This window comes from Sturnira hondurensis, unplaced genomic scaffold (genome assembly GCF_014824575.4).
Source record: "Sturnira hondurensis isolate 20B ecotype Veracruz unplaced genomic scaffold, ASM1482457v3 Scaffold0001221, whole genome shotgun sequence".
Classification (NCBI taxonomy): domain Eukaryota; kingdom Metazoa; phylum Chordata; class Mammalia; order Chiroptera; family Phyllostomidae; genus Sturnira; species Sturnira hondurensis.
Genome location: NW_028073852.1, coordinates 1,609,147 through 1,626,085, shown reverse-complemented (window position 1 = coordinate 1,626,085; position 16,939 = coordinate 1,609,147). Strand labels below are relative to the sequence as shown.

Genomic DNA, 16,939 nt, shown 5'->3' with positions numbered 1-16,939 from the left:
CGACGGTCACGTGAGCGACGGGCCCCGCCCCGCACGGTCACGAGGCTCCGGGCCCCGCCTTTGTCCCGCCTCCCGCTCCCCCTCCCGAGCGTTCCTGCGGACGCCGCTGCGGCGACGAGGGGAGACCTGCTGCTGCGGCTCTTGGTGAGGCTGCAGTTCTCGGTGAGCCCGCGGAGGATGGGGGGTGGTGAGGGGCCCGGGTGGGGTGGGCGCACTGCCGGGGACCGGCCGGGGTCGCCGGGGGCGACCAACGCGGCGGGCGGCACGCCCCGCGGCGCCTCCCTCGGGGACCCCCGCTGCCCACCGACCGCATCTCTACCCAAGTCCCTACCGCCTTTGGTCTTGCTGGGGTCTGTGGGCTGCGGATCGTCGGCTGCGGATCGTCGGCTGGTGTGGGGTCCTCATTCTTAGTCCCCATGGGCCGGGATAGGCTCCCGGGGAGGGGGATGGTTCCTCCCAGAGCGACCCCGCGGGGGCCCGGGGATGGGGGTGCCTCTGGCAGATGCTGCGCACTTGGAATTGGTGGAGGGGCCGTTGCCGTTTTTCCAGAACCAACTAGAATTCTTGGGGCCCCTCTAGGGATGCGAATGCCACAGGTGGGGGTTGGAGTAACGCGCAGCCTCAGTGTGGGAGAGCCCCCCAGCTCCAGCCCCGCGTCAGCGCCGCAGTGGGCCTTAGTGCGCACTTAGAAAATCGGGGCTCCTCAGGGCTTCCAGTCCCCCCCACACCCCAGCAGCCAGACAAGGGGTCCCCCCCATGAACCTGCCTCTCTCTGCAGTTGGATTCTCACAGAAAGGGGAAAAAAAAAGGAAACAAATTCTCTTCCTGAGTACAAAGCTTGAGTGTAATTAGTGTCGAGTCTTCTCATTGAGAAATCGGTGAGTGTGTTCTTCCTGGCGAGCATTGATGGAGGGAGAGCAGGTGGGGTGTAGGCAGGTGGGATTCAGTGAGAGCAGGGGGGGGGGATGAGGGGGTTCCATCATCGGTTGAGGCTCCCTAACCCAGGTGGCTAAACCCCAACACACACACACACACACTCTGTCTAGAGGCAGACAGACAGACAGATGAGGTCTCTCCTGGATCCTCTCCCTATTGCTGGGGTCTCTGAAGCCCAGACCCTGATCGCTGGTCTGTGTGCCCCTCCACAGGCATGTCGTCATCTTTGAAGGCGATGGACCGGGGCAATCCCTGGCCGCCTGGCCTGGCCCCGATGGCCTGCTGCTGCTCCCGGGCAACCCTGCAGAAGTGGCTGCCCATCCTGGCCTGGCTGCCCGACTACTCCATGCAGTGGCTGAAGATGGACTTCATTGCGGGGCTCTCGGTCGGGCTCACAGTCATACCCCAGGCGCTGGCCTATGCCGAGGTGGCCGGGCTCCCGGCCCAGGTGAGGGGTCTGCCCCCATGCCCCCTCCACACTGCCTGACCCCTCTCTGGGCCTCAGTGCCCGCCCAGAGGCTCAGCAGGAATGCACAGCATTGCCTCCAGACAGGGGTGCCCCGGGCTCGAGACTCTTTGGTTACAGCCTAGAGCACGTGACTGCCCTTGGGCAGACACAGCACTGTAACTACCCTTGTCACACAGCCACACGGGCACCCAGCTGGCCCTGGGGTGCCTGATGGGGCCAGTGGGATGCTCAGAGGCAGACCCCGATGTCCGCACGCTTTTACGGCTGGTAGAGCAAAGGACCCCCGAAGGTTGCAGGTCGGGCTGCGTGGGTAGGAGAGGGAGAGAGAGCGGTTTTCCTGCCTGTGGTCGCCAGGGCGCCCTGGGTCCACATGGGGCCCCTCGGACACCTGCACCAGCCACCCCGTGAGCCTGCCTCCTGGGAGGGAGCTCACAGCTTTCTCTCCCCAACAGTACGGCCTGTACTCTGCCTTCATGGGGTGCTTTGTGTATTTACTCCTGGGCACCTCCCGGGACGTGACGCTGGGCCCCACAGCTATCATGTCCCTCCTGGTCTCCTCCTACACCTTCCACGAGCCTGCCTACGCTGTGCTGCTGGCCTTCTTGTCGGGCTGCATCCAGTTGGCCATGAGCTTCCTGGGCCTGGGTGAGACCCCCGGGCCTTCCTGCCGGGGGGCGGGTGCCCTGCCCTCGACATTTCTTTCTTGGCATTGCAAGGGCTAGCCCTATGAGGGTGGGATGGGGGTGCCCCAGCCCCTGCCCCGCCATTTTGCTTGGGGGCCGTGCTCCTTGGAGGAGAGCCCAGTGCCTTGCACCCTTCCTGCTCTCCAAACCAACTGGATGGTGCGCCCGCCCCACCCACACCCCTCTCCCAGCCCGTGTCCACCTGAGTCCTCTGGGGCCAGCTCAGTGCTCCCCCCTCACCCCTCAGGGATCCTGCTGGACTTCATCTCCTGCCCCGTCATCAAAGGCTTCACTTCTGCTGCCGCCATCACCATTGGCTTCGGGCAGATCAAGGTGAGCGGTTCCAGAGCTCAGAGCTCAGGGCGCTGCTCCCAGGGTCTCCTGGAACAGTGAGCCCTGGGGGAGATGTCGAGTGACGGTCAGAGTCTAGAGCAGGAAGCCCACAGGGTGGGCGGACAGGACGCCCGCCGTGGTGCTGGGCTCAGCTCACAGAGCCGCCCTGTTCTCTCTCTAGAGCGCACTGCCAATTTCCAGCAAGGTACTCCCCACGCTAATGTGGTGGATTTCATCTCATGTTTTCTTTAAAATCTGCGCTTAATATTTTCGAAATGCAGTGCTGCTTTATATTTACGTTTACACATCATTACAAGTACAGGAATGGTTTACTCAGCCTCTGGTAGCTTTCAGATTTTCAGAGCAGGCGCTGGCTTTGCTCCGTCTCGGGCAAGTGAGTGCTCGCTCGGTTGGAAGTGCAGCCTGAGCTGGCCCAACAGCATAGGCGGAGCCCAGGGCACTGGCCCTGGCAGACACACAGACACCTTTGCTCCTCCTGGTGACCACACACACACACACACACACCTTTGCTCCTCCTGGTGACCACACACACACACACACACACACCTTTGCTCCTCCTGGTGACCACACAAACACACACACACACACACACCCCTTTGCTCCTCCTGGTGACCACACACACACACACACACACACACACACCCCTTTGCTCCTCCTGGTGTCCTGGCCTCACCATGGCAGCCCCTCCCCACCCGGTGCCCCCTGCAAGGCTCTGCCCCCTGCTGGCCCCTGAGGTTCCCCAGGGAGAGAACACCAAGGAGGGGAGGGGTGTGAAAACAAAGCAGTCCTCCTCCTCCCGTGTGCGAGGTACTGGGGTCGGCGCGCTCCTGCGTTTCATCCTCATGACACCCGTGGGAGGTAGGTGCGTCATTACCTGCAGGGAGGGAGGAAGAAGCTGCCAGCGGAGAGAGGCGGGGGTGGTGCCTCCTGCAGGGGGTGGGGCGTGCCGGGGGAAGCACAGGGCGCGCTGAGTTTGTCCGGTGCTGTGCCGTGGGTTGGTCTGTTCTTTATCAGCAAACGAGGCCCTCCATGTTTCACCAGCGATGGCGATTTACGTGAACATAATGGGCACAGAGGGTGGCTGCTTGTTGCATTGATACTGAGACCCCAGGTCCCAGAAGTCCAGGTTGCAGCAGCCACCTGAGAGAGCCCCTGGGCTGTGCTGCCAGTGGGGGTCCCCCAGACCTCCCCAGGACAGTGGCCCCAGCCCGTGTCTGCCCACCTCTATGCCCTTTCCCTTCGGGGCTGTGTGTGCACGGGTTGGGGTCCTGGGAGCTGACCGCCTTGGAGCGTGGACCCGGGCTCCCCCTCAGACGCTCCCCGCCTGGTCTCCAAATGGATAAAGGACTGAAGCACAGAGTGGGGCCCCTGTTCCCTTTTGGGGACCCAGTTTCCAGTGGGAGGTCCGGTCCCCCAGCTACTCTGGGATCCGGGAGGTGTTGCCGCGGAGTCTGCCCTTTGTAATTGTCCCTCCCGGCAGGGGGTGGTGCCAGGGGCGGGCCTCCGAGTGGTGGACAGAGCCTGGGGCCAATGGTGGCAGGGTCTACGTGGCGGGGGGGCGGGCTGCTTAGTGTCAGATGCGGCTGACAGCCAATGGCAATAGGGACTGCGTACCGGGCGGGCCGGGCTGTGCATAGGACCGCTGCACAGTCGAACCTATCTCCCTGCTTTGAGATCGCCCGTTTTCCCAGAAATGTAAATAATTGGCCAGGGTGTGTCATTTACCCCCGGCTTTATGAAATGCCCTTTCCCCTGAGGGTAGCTTTGACCTGGCGGGGGGAATGGGCAGGCGGTCTCCCGGAGGGGCCCGTGTGGGGAAGGCTGACCAATCGGAGCTTCTGTGTTTGCACAGAACCTGCTGGGGCTACAGCACATCCCGCGACAGTTCTTCCTGCAGGTGTACTACACCTTCCACAACATCGGACAGACCAGGTATCCCGCTGGCGTCTGTTTGTCCCCCACTCCCGGCCCCTTCCCCGCCACTCCGCCTGGCATTTGTTGCATCCTCGGGGGCCTTGCTGCGCCCGCAGGGGGACCAGCGGCGGCGCTGGCAGGACCACCAGAGAGCTGAGCAGCCAGTCTGTTGAATAGGTCAGGTGCACGGGGAAGGGGAGGAGTCTGCCCTGGGCGACCTGAGAGCCGGACCCTGTGGCCCGGCGAGGAGCCTGTCTTGCAGGTAACAGTAGGAAAGAGACCTGGTCGTAGAGGCGGGTCAGGCAGTCTCGAAAAGCCTGTAGTTCTGAGGAAGAGAGAGCGCAGAGCAGGAGGGAGACGGAGGCCAGTAGGTGGTGCTGGTGCCCAAGCGATGGCTGGCAGGTCGGGCAGGGTGGGAACCAGGGCTCCTGCCTCAAGCGATCTCTCTGTGGAGGGGTCACTCCCAGGGGCGGGCAGGCCAAAGAGGCAAACAGGAGACCCTGCAGATGAGTCCAGCTGGAAGCCAAGATGCCTCTGGTGGAAGGAGCAATCCGAGGGAAGGAGGTGCTGCTCTGGGAGGCAGAGCCCAGGGATGCGCGTCGCCAGTGGGGGGTCAGAAATGGAGAGTGACGGGATAGAGACCATCCTAGGTTGTCAGGAGTGAACCTTCTGGAACTGATGAGGCCTGTGCAGCCCAGGGAACCACGTGACCAGAAATGGGGGCTGCAGCCCTGCTGCCTCTGTGGCTGCTGCCTCGGCTCCCGATCCTGCACCGACCCGTGCACCTACCGAGTTTTGGAGGAGAACAGGGGTGTGGATTTCCTAGGAAAATGCGAAAACGTTTTTCTAGAACCGCAATGGGGAGAGGAGGCTTTTCAGCAGAAGGATCACTTATGGGCCAGGAGGCGTGTGCTGCCGGGGTCCAGCCTCGGCAGGTCTCAGGGTCCCCGAAGGATGGACGGTGCAGGTGACTAATGACAAGTTGGACACCCGGTTGGACACCAGAGAACAGCCAGCCTCTGAGTGTCTGGCCGAACTCACAGAGTTTGATCTAGGCTTTATTTTTATAGAGATTGTTGTATAACATTAAAGGAACAGGTGCGTGGCATGATCGGTTAAGCAGAAAAAAACAATACAGAGATAATCAGGAAAAGGACAAGCATTTCCATAGATTCAGTTACGTTAAGCAACGGTTGTTTTGACCAGGAGAGCCATTAATCAGACAATTAGAAATAGCTGTATGGACAGAGTGTAAGTGTCTCATTGTTTATTTTAGTTCTTAGAATTTGGCGTGGGGCAAAAGGATATGAACAGAGAGTGAACAGAGGTTATAGGAAAGTTATTATAAGGCCTTTGTGCTGTCTAACTTATCTATCTTTCTGTCTAGAATGTTTCTTTATGTACTGTGGACTCTGACTCCTTGGTAATTGTTTCTACGTGCTTAGTTTGTAATAGTCAACCAGCTTCTCCTGCTTCTTTACCTGTTTAATCCCATTAACATATATTCCTGTCCAAGGTAGAGGAGGGGTTGTGACTCCATCAACTTTTAGACGTTTGGGGGCTACCCCATCAGGGGGCACTTTGCTCTCTCGCCAAGAAATCATTTCGTACAACTTCATTGGAATTCTGAGGATCGTTGACCTTGAAATGCAGGTGTCTAAAAATCCCACCTATTAATCTCAACAACACACATGCAGGAAGAGAGAGACCGGAAGTCCAGCCACAGTTGCCCCTGCTGTGCAGATGCATCTCATCTGTCCTGACTGTGTCAAGGGACGGGTGCAGGTTGGCTCCCGACACTGTGCCCTTGGCCAGGCTGGGCGGTGACCGGCGTCCGTCTGCAGGGCGGGCGACGTCGTGCTGGGGATGGTATGCATGCTGCTGCTGGTCATGCTGAAGATGATGCGGGACCACGTGCCTCCTTCCTACCACGACATGCCCACCGGCATGCGCATCAGCTGCGGGCTGGTTTGGACCGCCACGACAGGTAAGGGGCCCTCCGGCCGGGGACCTGCTCCCCGGCCATCCACTGGTCGGGGGCCATCTCTGGGTAGGTAGGGACCTTTCCTCAGAGGTCCCCGAGCCTCAGCTACCAGTTGGTGACTCCCAGAGAGGAAGGCAGGGACAGGACACTAAGGAAGCACAGGTGTGCACGGGACCTTCTCGGAGCTCAGGGGACATGGGAATCACACCGCACTCGGCCCTGCTCCTTCTCAGCCACAAAAACCAGTGGCTGTGGGAAGAGGGGTTGTTCAATTCAGCCCTTAAGTCACTTCCAGCTGCTCAGGTGGGCCCCAGTCCCCAGAGTCGCTCACCGGACCCTGTTCTGCAGACTGGAAGCGTGAGTAGGGGCTGAGGCTCCCCGGGGTGGAGGGGCATGGGCGTCACACATGTACAGCGTCCTTCCTCACCTGCCCACGCGTGCCTTCCACTCGACGTGGGCAGGAGCGCCTTCGTGCCGTTGCTGCGATGCGGTTTCCTCCCCAGGACCGGGGTCTCACTTTCCACGCACCTTGAAGAACAGAGGGCCTTGCGTCCGCCCGGGGGTCCGCCCTTCCTTTGTGCGGACGCTCCACTGGTGCCTTCCTGCCGCCCCGAGGACCCCTCCCGGGTCCCTGTGGTGCAGGTCGCTGGCGATGCGTTTCTCAGCTTCGATGGCTCTGCCAACGTCTTTATTTCGCTCTCATATTTGGAAGGTGGTTTTGCTAGATGTAGAATTCTAGACAGGTCTCCCCTGACCCTTCCGTACTTTATTTCCTTTTTAATGTTTTAAAAATTTCATTGAAGTTAGCCCTGGTTGGTGTAGCTCAGTGGATCCAGTGCTGGCCTGTGAACCTAAGGGTCAGCAGTTCGATTCCCAGTCGGGGCGCATGCCTGCCAGGTTCCCAACTGGGGGTGTGTGAGAGGCAACCACACATTGATGTTTCTCTCTCTCTCTCTCTCTAAAAATAAGTTAATAAAATCTTACAAAACGTTTTTTTTAAAGTGTATTGATTTTAGAGAGAGGACACGAGAGAGAAAGATGTATCGAGTTGCTATTCCACGTACTGAAGCATTTGTTGGCTGATTCTTGCATGTGCCCTGACTGGGGATTGAACCCACAACCTTGGTGTATCGGGAGGACACTAACCAACTGAGCTCCCTGGCCAGGCGCCCCCTTTTGGTACTTTAAGGTACTGCTGTGTCTTCCATCCTGCCTCCTGTGTGACAGGACGTCTTCTGTCATTCTTATCTCCGTCCCTCTCTGTGTGGCCTTTTTCTCCAGCCGCGTTCACGGTTCTGTCACTGGTGTGACACTGTCACAGGTTGTCTAACTAAGATGTGTCTTGTAGCTTGTTCTCCCCACCCCCATTTCTTCTCGGAGGTCACTGGGCTTCTGGGAGATGCGAGTTGGCAGTTTTCGTCGAATTTGGAGCATGATGATTCGGCCGCTATTTCTTTGAGCCTGGGTGCTGCCCCCCCCCCCCCCCAGCACGGGCTCCCATGTGGGTCTGCTGCGTGCAGATCGGCTCCTTGGGACGGCCACATGGTTCCGTGCAGCCCGTCAGGGCCCGTCTGCGCTCTGGGCGCGTCTTGGGTGGCGTGTGCACCGCCTTCCGGGTCACGGGCCACCCCCACCTCAGTATCTGATCCGTGTGCCGCTCCACCCGGCATGTATGTTTTCACGTCAGATGCTCAGGTTTTCGTTTCCCGGACCTCGGCCTGAGGCCGTCTGCACACGCACACGCCGTTCCCCACGCACTTTGTCCAGGTTCAGTGCTCTCAGGTGCCGGGAAAGCTCTCACCCCGTGCTGCTTCAAAGCAGAACTGCCCGGGGCCATCTGATCTCAAAGGGCTTCTGCTGCACAGCTGGCTCTGCGGGCCCCGTGACCGGTGGATGACGCTGTGTGCTGCCTGTCCTGTCCCGCCTCAGTGCATTCCCCACGGTGTCATGAGTTCGTTGTGCCACGAATGTCCCCCCTGCGTCCCCAGTGTCCCCAGGCTGGAGTGCACGGGGTGGTGGCTGGAGCGGGGTCTTCCGCCTCCTCCCCCAGAACGTGGGGGTGCCACCCACAGGCCTCTCTCTCTGTCCTAGCTCGAAATGCCCTGGTGGTCTCCTTTGCGGCGCTGATCGCCTACTCCTTCGAGGTGACTGGGTGCCAGCCATTCATCCTCACTGGGAAGATAGTCGAGGGGCTCCCTCCCCTGCAGGTCCCTCCCTTCTCTCTGTCCACTGCCAACGGCACAGTCTCCTTCACCGAGATGGTGCAGGTGAGTGGAGACAGGAGCCAGGCCAGCCTGGCTGCAGCCGCCGTGGCCCCTGGGCCTGGTTCTGTCCCTCATCCACCTGCTTGGTGGCAGGGAGCCCTGAGCTCAGCTAGGAGCTCACCACACGAAGGGGCGTCTGTGGGTGTAGGGGCCGGCGGGAGGGAACTCCAGATGGATGGGGCCCAGCCTCAGGGGTTCCCACGCCGACTTTCCTGCCTTGGGCTGGGGTATTCCTGCCACTGTGCACGCTGGCGGGGCGGGGATTCGCTGCCTCCTGCTCCTTGTCCAGTCGGGAGAGGCCGCCTTGGTTGTGCCGTCTCCCGGCCCCGCCTCCAGGCCCACAGGCTTGCTCCACCGCCACATCTGGGGTCTGCAAGGCTTCCCAAGTCAGGGCCGGCGGGCGGTTGACTTCGAAGGAGTGCAGTTCTCTAAGTCACAACCAAGATGCATGAAAGCCCCGAGATGTAGCTTCTAGGGTCCCCCCCAAAAAATAACCAGAAAGACGAAGAACAAAGGCAGGTGGGGGAGCGGGATGTGCTGCAAAGTGATCCCCGGTTCGACCCTGAGCCGCTCCTGCTCCGGAAGGGAAGCCGCTCTGGAGTGGCCACAGCCGTGCGTCCTCTCCTCCCTCTCCCAGGACATGGGGGCCGGGCTGGCCGTCGTGCCCCTCATGGGTCTCCTGGAGAGCATCGCCGTGGCCAGATCCTTTGGTGAGGTGCCCTGCCCCCTGCACCGCCCCCCGTGCCCTCCTCACACCCTGCCTGCCTTTGTGTTCTGAGACTCACAGGCATGTCCTCACACACAGTCGTGTGCGTGTTTCAGATGCGTTGATCTGTTTGTATACAAAGCTTGGGGTCGTAGGTGGACACATGTGGCCTGTGTGTTCATTTCATGAACATTTTCCCACTGATGTCATCTGCTTAGTGACAGTGTTTTTATCATCTCTTCTCTGTAGCGTCTCAAAACAATTACCGCATCAACACCAACCAGGAGCTGCTGTCCATCGGTGAGACCCCAGCGCCGCTTCTCCGAGGCCGGGCACGCGTGTGCGCCCTCTGGAGTTGGGCCAGTGGCGGTGGTGGTCACAGTGAGGAGCAGGAAGCCCGGGTGGGCCTGGGTCAGGCGTTGGCAGCATCAGGGTGGACCCACTCTCAGGTCTCCAGGGGACCCTCTCTACCTGCCCAGAGCAGGGAGCTGGCACTTAGTGCCCATTCCGAGCCCCTGCCGTGGGCCAGACCCTGAGGTCTGTGTCCCGTTTTATGCCAGCAGGTGCCCAGGACGTTTCTCCTCGGGGGTCCGAGTGCTGAAGGGTGTGGCCAGGTAGCCCCTCGGTGGGCCTTGGCCCCGCCAGCGGCCTCCCTCCAGCCGGCAGGTGGCGCCGTGCAGCCGGGGGCTGCCCGGCTGTGGGTGGGGCGCCTGCACAGGCATCGCACTTTGTTTTCTGTTGTCTTTGTGTACCCGCCCCTGTGGTGGTTCGTTTGGAGACCACAGCACCAATCTTCATTTTGGTTATCCCTGCTGTTTTTATTTTTGTTTTTAAAAAATTTTTAAAAGACTTTATACATTTACTTTTAGAGGAAAGGGAGGGAGAAAGAAAGGGAGAGACACACTGATCAGCGTCCGGGGCTTGAACAGGCGCCCTGCCGGAGTTGGCCCCGTGGCAGCGGTGGTCACAGTGAGGCTTCGTCGGGCAGCGCCCAGCTGGTGGAGCCACGCCGGCCAGGGCTGGCATTTCTGTTTTTCATTTTGTGGGTGCTGGGCCTTCTCGTACCCCTCTCGCGTGGGCAGGGGCTTCCTGGGCCGCACCGCCGGGCCCCTTCCCAGAGGTCGACCAGGAACCTCGTCAGGGCAGCGTCTGGGACCCCGGCCGTGGGGTCCCAGGGGGGCTCCCCTGCTGCTCTCTGAGCTCCGGGTGGATGGGGAGTTGCCCCGTGGGTCAGTGGAACTGGGCTGTCCCAGGAATCGCTCCCCTGGACAGAGAACGACCGACCCATGTGCCCACCCGCAGGTGCTCCCTGGGAGCCCGCAGAGCTGCTCGTCCTCACGTCTGCCAGGAGTTCGGAGCCCGCTCCTGATGGTGCGGGGGTCTGGGGTGCAGCCCAGACGGAGGCGACCAGCCGGGGGTGCCAGGCAGGCAGCTCTCGGCCAGTGCAGAGCGGGAGGCTGGCCCGGGGAGGGTCCCCACCTGAGTCCTGCGGAGCTGGGGCCACACCTGCTGCTGTCTGCCCCTGATCTTAGGGCGTGGGCTGCAGGCCCCCCAAGGGCCTGGTTCTAAGTGGAGACCACCCTAGCTGGACCTGGGCCTGGGGCCCCGCTGTGGGCTCTGTGGGGCAGGGAGACCATGGCCTGTGGGAAGGTTCCCAGATGAGACGGACGCTGTGGGCCGATGGACAGGCGTGGGCTGACGTCCTTGGGTCCCGGGTCCCAGCCCCAGGTGTGGGTTCCGTTCTGTGTGGGGTCGTCATCGTCACGTGGGGAAGACCATTCGCTGGCCATGACCCGCCCCTCAACTTGGAGAATGGCGGGTGGCAGCCAACTCCCGACTCTGGGGCTCTCTCTCCTGGAGGCGGGCCTGTTTCCACCACGTCTACTCACGGCCGAGGCCGGAGCACGTGGGTCCACCCAGGGAACTGGGTTTCTTTGTCCTTCCCTGTGAGAGTATTAGGAAGGGGCCGCCCCTCGGGGTCCCCCTGCCTTCCGTCTTCCTGTTTCCTTCTGGCTTCACCTCCTTCCCACCACCACCACCCCTCCCCCGCGCCACCCCCCCTCTCCCCACATGTCCACCTCCTCCCTGTCCCCCCAGGCCTGACCAACATGCTGGGCTCCTTTTTCTCGTCCTTCCCGGTCACCGGCAGCTTTGGACGGTGAGTGCCTGCTGTCCTCCTCTGTGCCTCTGGGTGGTCCCAGCCCCAGCCAGAGGGTCCTGTCCCGCTCCCAGCCCCGCTCCCCTCAGGGTCTGCTCGGGTTTTCTTTAGCCTGTATGCTAGAGGCTAACCCTGAAAGGTTCGGGGGGTGTGTGTCTGGCACCCTGGCAGTGGGTGGGGGGTGCAGGCAGGGCTGGCTCCTCCCAACACCTCTGTCCTCGGCTGGCAGACATTGCCTTCTCGCCTGTCCCCAGAGTGGTTGTCCCTCTGTGTCCATCCTGGTGTCTCTGAGTCCTGATCCCCTCCCCTTAGAGGGGTTCCCATCGGAGGGGACGAGGGTCTTGTCCTAAGCAGCTGCGGAGCTGCGTTGGGGCCCAGCTGTGGGGGTGGAGGGGGCTCTGCCCCGCCCACAGTGGGGGTCAGTCCTGCAGGCCCTGTGGGGCGTCTGGATTTCTTGCTGCGTTTCCGGCAGGCGCGCCCATGGGTTGTTCCGGGTCTGGGACATCCCCCTTTGGTGAGGGACCCCCAAACTCCAGTTTCTCTTAAGATTAGGGGTCCCGATGGTTCCAGTGGGCCCCCCCCCATCCCGAGACCAGCTGCCTGTGTGGACAGTCACTTCCCTTTCTCTTACTGCCACTAACGGGTCCCCATGCTGCCTTCCAGGACTGCCGTGAATGCCCAGTCGGGAGTGTGCACCCCGGCAGGCGGCCTGGTGACAGGTGAGTCCCCCACACCGAGCCCCTGTGCCCAGGCGGTGACACAGGAGAAAGGAGGGGTCCCAGTGCAGCCGGCCCGGAGCCCAGCGGTGCCCCCTGGGGCAGGGGGCAGACCACCCGCCTGGTGGGAGGCGCAGGGGCCTGGGGTCAGCAGTGTCCATCCTGCAGGCATCCTGGTGCTGCTGTCGCTGGACTACATGACGTCCGTCTTCTACTTCATCCCCAAGGCCGCTCTGGCGGCTGTCATCATCACGGCCGTGGCCCCCCTGGTGGACACCTCGATCGTGGGGACGCTGTGGCGCGTGAAGAGTGCGTAGTTCCTCGCCAGTCAGCATGAGGGCCCTGCCCTCCCTCCAAACCACAGTGGTCGGCTTGGAGCTGGAGGGCCGAACGCTTCTGGGAGGTGTCGGGTCCGAGGGTCAGGCTGCCCCTTTCCACGGGCACCTTAAACCAGCGCCATGGTGTGTTGGGCCTCCTCTCCCCCGGGGTGCCCAGCAGGGTCCCAGGTCCCTGCAGAGCCAGCGGCCCCTTCACTGAAACAAGTGTCCGTTTCCCCTGGTGGTTAAGGGGCTTCTGCAGCTCACTCAGCATCTTTCTCCCCATCCCCGCCCCCATCAGGGGTCTTCAAACGCAGGGAATGTGACTAGGTCACGTGCCGTGGTGGGTGGGGATGCTCGGGTGTCATCATATCCCCATCTTTGTGCAGCCCAGAGGGTGAGGGACAGTCTGAGCGAGCTGTGTGAGATCGAACTTGGGACCCACCCCCACCCTGACCACTCGGCCCTAGGACCTCCTTCTCCAGTGCAGAGAAGTCAGGTGTCTCACTTAAGGGCTCTCAGGTGGTCTCTTGGACTGTCACTTCCAGACCTGGCCCTGTCCCCAAGTTCCTTCTTCCTTTGTCCCTGTTGGCCACCTCTCAGAGGGCAGGTGGTTTTGGCCCCGGCAGGTAGGCCTCAGCTGCCCCCAGTCCAGGCGGGGAGTGCCTCTGCCTCTGATGTGTCCCTGAGCGAGCGTGGCCATTCACAGCTCCTGAGTCCCAGGTCTCCGGCCAGGGGGGACCTGGGGGCTGGTAGGGGTCTGATGCCTCCACTTGGCACATGCAAAGCTGTGCATGCCGGCTGGTGGCTGGGAGCCCAGCTCCATGCCGAGCAGCCTCTCAGCGGCTCATCTCCCCTCCCAGGGCTGGACTTACTGCCCCTGGCCGTGACCTTCCTGCTCTGCTTCTGGGAGGTGCAGTATGGCATCCTGGCTGGGACCCTGGTGTCAGCGCTGATTCTCCTGTACTCTGCAGCCAGACCCAAGATTCAGGTCCAGAAGGGGCTGGCCCTGGGCCCCAGGGGAGAAGCAAGCCCTGGGTGGGACCCCTTGGCCCTAAGTTTCGAGCTTTCAGTGAGGCCGTGGCCTGAGGCACTGCTGAGTGACGGGCCAGCTAGCAGGCCAGGACAATGCACGGGGCACTCCACTGCATAGGGCAGCGGTGTGTGGGCCAAAGGCTTGGGCTGGCTCTGACCCCTGTCCCCCTGTCCCACCCCGAGCATGGCACTGCTGGTCTCTTTGGCCTCCAGGACTCACTGCTTCCCCCGACCACTGTCCCCAGGTACTGGACGGAGAGGGGCCGGTGCTGATTCTGCAGCCAGCCAGCGGCCTGCACTTCCCCGCCATTGAGGCCCTCCGGAAGGTGGTGGTGAGCCGGGCTCTGGAAGGTGTGTGGCCCAGGCACGGTTGGCCGCAGTCACCCCTGAGCTCCTTGCTGTCCCCTCTGTGCCAGCCTGCTGCCAGACCTCAGGACTCTGCCCTCTGTCAGGGACAGGCTTGCCCCCCCACCCCGGGTAGACCAGTGGGTCGGGGGCATCTCAGCAGCATTCTCCGCGGCCAGGTGTGGTCCTCTCATTCCAGAGGGCGCTGGCTTTCTGCACACAGTCCAGAGCAAGGGTGACACTTCCCTGACACTGGTTCCCGAGGACCTGCTCCTTCTCTTGGGGGCTGGTGTTCGGGGAGAGAAGGGCTGGCTGTCCCTCGGAGGGAGACCACTGCTCCTGCCTTGGGCCCCTGAGCCCACCTTCACCCCCCTCCCCACCATGGCCGCCTCCACCAGCTGTGACCCGCCCACGCCTGTCTCCGCAGCGTCGCCCCCACGCTGCGCCATCCTGGAGTGCAGCCGTGTCTGCAGCATGGACGCCACCGTGGCGCTGGGGCTCAGCGAGCTGATGGAGGATTTCGACAGGGCGGGCGTCACCCTCGTCTTCGTCGGCCTGCAGGTGGGCACCCCACTGCAGCTGGCCCTGGTCACGCCCAGCCAGCCGTGAGGCCAGTGTCATCGCCCCTTATGTCGGCACAAACGTGCTGAGGCCCAGGGGAGCTGAGTGACTGCCCAAGGTCACACGGCCGGGACGGCAGCCCGTCCGCCTGGGACGTCTGTGTGCCGTTTGTGGGGCACACACCTGTGTGTCCTCCAGAAAGTGCTCATTTAAAAGCCCCCTGGACACTCTTCCAGAGGCAGTCTTCTCTCCGGCTCCCTGGGTGGGGGCAGGGGAGTCGGCCCAGAGACCGCTGCTGAGCTCGAGGCTGGCCTGTCCCCGGGCCGCAGCTGAGGCTTCACTGCCTGGCACTCACATCTGTCCGTCCCACAGGGGTCCATCCTCCAAGCCCTGCTGTCCGCTGACCTGAGGGGTGTCTGGCACTTCCCCACCATGGAAGCAGCAGGTGGGTGTAGGCAAGGTCATGGGCAAGACAGCCCAGCCTGCCCACAGCATGGGCTGGGACGGCGGACAGGACTCTGGGGGACCTGAGGGTTGGATGCTGGGGTCCAGTTTTGGGGACGTGAGGAACAGGCAGTCGGATCCTGTGGTGCTGGAGGTCGTTTCTCAAGTGTGTGTCTCCATAGAGGTTCAGTTTGCACACGGAGAAGCGTGCAGACCCCGCCCATCGGTTTCGGTTCTGAATGATTGGACCCAGCTGGGTGTGCACCAAGCAGGCGGAGCAGATCCCCTCGTTCCAGAACATCCCTTGGCCCCTGTCCAGGGACCCCCACAGCGGGACTGCTGTCCTGTTCCTCCCGCCGTGGTTGGCTCTGCCCCCCTAGCACGCCACACGAGACAGGGTGTAGGGGTCACTGGGTCTGGCTGCTTCTGCTCGGCCTGATAGCTGAGCCTCGCCCGTGTTGTCACTGGGAGGAAGCAGCCCAGACACCCCTCCATGGGAGGCAGTGACACACTGGTCCCCACCCACCAGAAAGGGTCACCGTGGCAGGGAAGGCGAGGTGGTGATGACAGGTGCGTGGACGTGGACCGGGGACCCTGACACCGGGCCGTTGGTCCCCTCCTGTGGGCTGACCCTGCTCGTTTCCACTGAAATGAGTCATCCTTTGCAGAGAAATTCCTGAGTCAGGAGCCGGGAACCCAGCCCTACAACGTCGGCGACGAGTCCGTCCCGGAGCACACGGTGGCCCTGTTGAAGGCCTGATGGGGACGCCGAGGGGACGCCGAGGTTTGGAGAGTTTGGCAGAAGGCTCTTGTCCTGGTGAGGCTGGGTGCCAGACCGGCCGGAGGGTCTGAGGAAGCCAGAGTGGCGACACTGTGGAGGAAGGAGGCAACGGGGCGTGGAGACCCAGGGGGTGACTCCCTGGCTCCCTTTGGGACAACCGTAGCATCACCCCCTCCTGTCCTGGGGCATGAGCCCCATTGTGAAGAGTGGTGTGGAGTGAGCTTTCTAGCAAGACACACCCACGGCAAGGGAAGGAGCAGGTGCGGCCGCCTGGCCCCTGGGCGGAGGCCCGGCAGCCCAGGGCCTCCCTGGGGTCCGGGTGGGGGCCGCGTCTCTGCGATTCTGGTTTGGACGACAGTGTCTGGCTGTTCTGGGGAGAGAGCCAAGGCGTCCCAATCACACGGTGTCCACACAGCTACTTCTGTGTTTTTTAAATTAAAAAACGTCATAGCTTTGGTGTTTTTGTAAAAACCATAAACGCTTACTGTGAGAACCACAGGAAACCATGGCCCGTCCCGGTGGGCAGTGGCCCCAGACCCCTGCCCCAGCACGCGGCACGTGCTCGGCGTCACGGGCACGAGCTGAGGCCGCCGTGGCGCCACGGGCCCCTCTCCCTGCAGTCATTGCTGTGAGCTATTTATTGTGATAATAAACGGAGAAGACACAGTTTTGTGTTGTGATTTCCTCTGTGGGCTTCTGCATGTGGGCTGGTGCCTGGTCAGCCCGCAGTGTGGGCACGTCTCAAATTCTACCTGGTCCTTGGAGGGGCGCCACCAAGTGACCAGAGGAGGTGTCCCTGGGCTCCTCCGGGCAGAGGCAGCACCCTGAGACTGTGGGCCCTGGGGCAGTCGTCCCCGCCCTGTCCAGGGGTGTGGGGTTGGGGGAGGAGGCATGAGCAGCGTCCTCAGGACAGGTGTGTGGTTCCTAAGGAGCCGCAGCTGTTGGAAGGGTCCTGTTGGCTTTATCACCTCCCCTCCATGTACCGGATGGGGGTGTCCCCCCCCCCCGCAGGGTCTGGTTGGCTAAGAAGGGTGCCTTTGGGACAGGAACCCTGCTGATAGAACAGGGAGGGGGCGGGGAGGGGGGAAGGGCCCAAGGACTTGGGCCTCAGTAACAGCCTAACAGCGTGTGTCGTACCCCCCCCCCTGCCGTGCCCCAGGAGTCTGTTCACCTGAACCAGGGCAGGGTCTGGTGGGGACACTAGCTGAGACTCTGTCCCTGCAGCCTGAACCAGCCCTGCCTGACAGCCCCATGGCAGCATTGTGCCACTGC

General features: G+C 62.1%; 1 protein-coding gene across 2 annotated transcripts; it reads left to right on the top strand.

Moving 5' to 3' along the window:
* Positions 1-62: 62 nt before the first annotated feature.
* SLC26A11 (solute carrier family 26 member 11) lies at positions 63-16,334 on the top strand. Of its 2 annotated transcripts, none has more exons than XM_037063966.1 (17): positions 63-162; positions 1,149-1,384; positions 1,858-2,050; positions 2,336-2,421; positions 4,295-4,374; positions 6,201-6,343; positions 8,432-8,607; positions 9,242-9,314; positions 9,560-9,610; positions 11,408-11,468; positions 12,132-12,187; positions 12,353-12,493; positions 13,365-13,492; positions 13,782-13,887; positions 14,309-14,442; positions 14,815-14,887; positions 15,555-16,334. In XM_037063966.1, the coding sequence occupies exons 2-17, from the start codon at positions 1,151-1,153 to the stop codon at positions 15,644-15,646; spliced, it is 1,827 nt and encodes a 608-aa protein (XP_036919861.1). In that variant the 5' UTR covers positions 63-162; positions 1,149-1,150; the 3' UTR covers positions 15,647-16,334. The 2 variants fall into 2 exon arrangements, with proteins under 2 accessions (XP_036919861.1, XP_036919871.1); XM_037063976.1 differs by having other exon boundaries at positions 83-174; positions 1,142-1,384.
* Positions 16,335-16,939: the final 605 nt, after the last annotated feature.

Coding starts and splice junctions, on each gene's coding strand:
- SLC26A11 (XM_037063966.1), top strand. CDS start 1,151: ATGTCGTCATCTTTGAAGGCGATGGACCGGGGCAATCCCTGGCCGCCT. Junction 2,051..2,335: donor CATGAGCTTCCTGGGCCTGG/GTGAGACCCCCG, acceptor CTCACCCCTCAG/GGATCCTGCTGGACTTCATC. Junction 14,443..14,814: donor TCGTCTTCGTCGGCCTGCAG/GTGGGCACCCCA, acceptor TCCGTCCCACAG/GGGTCCATCCTCCAAGCCCT.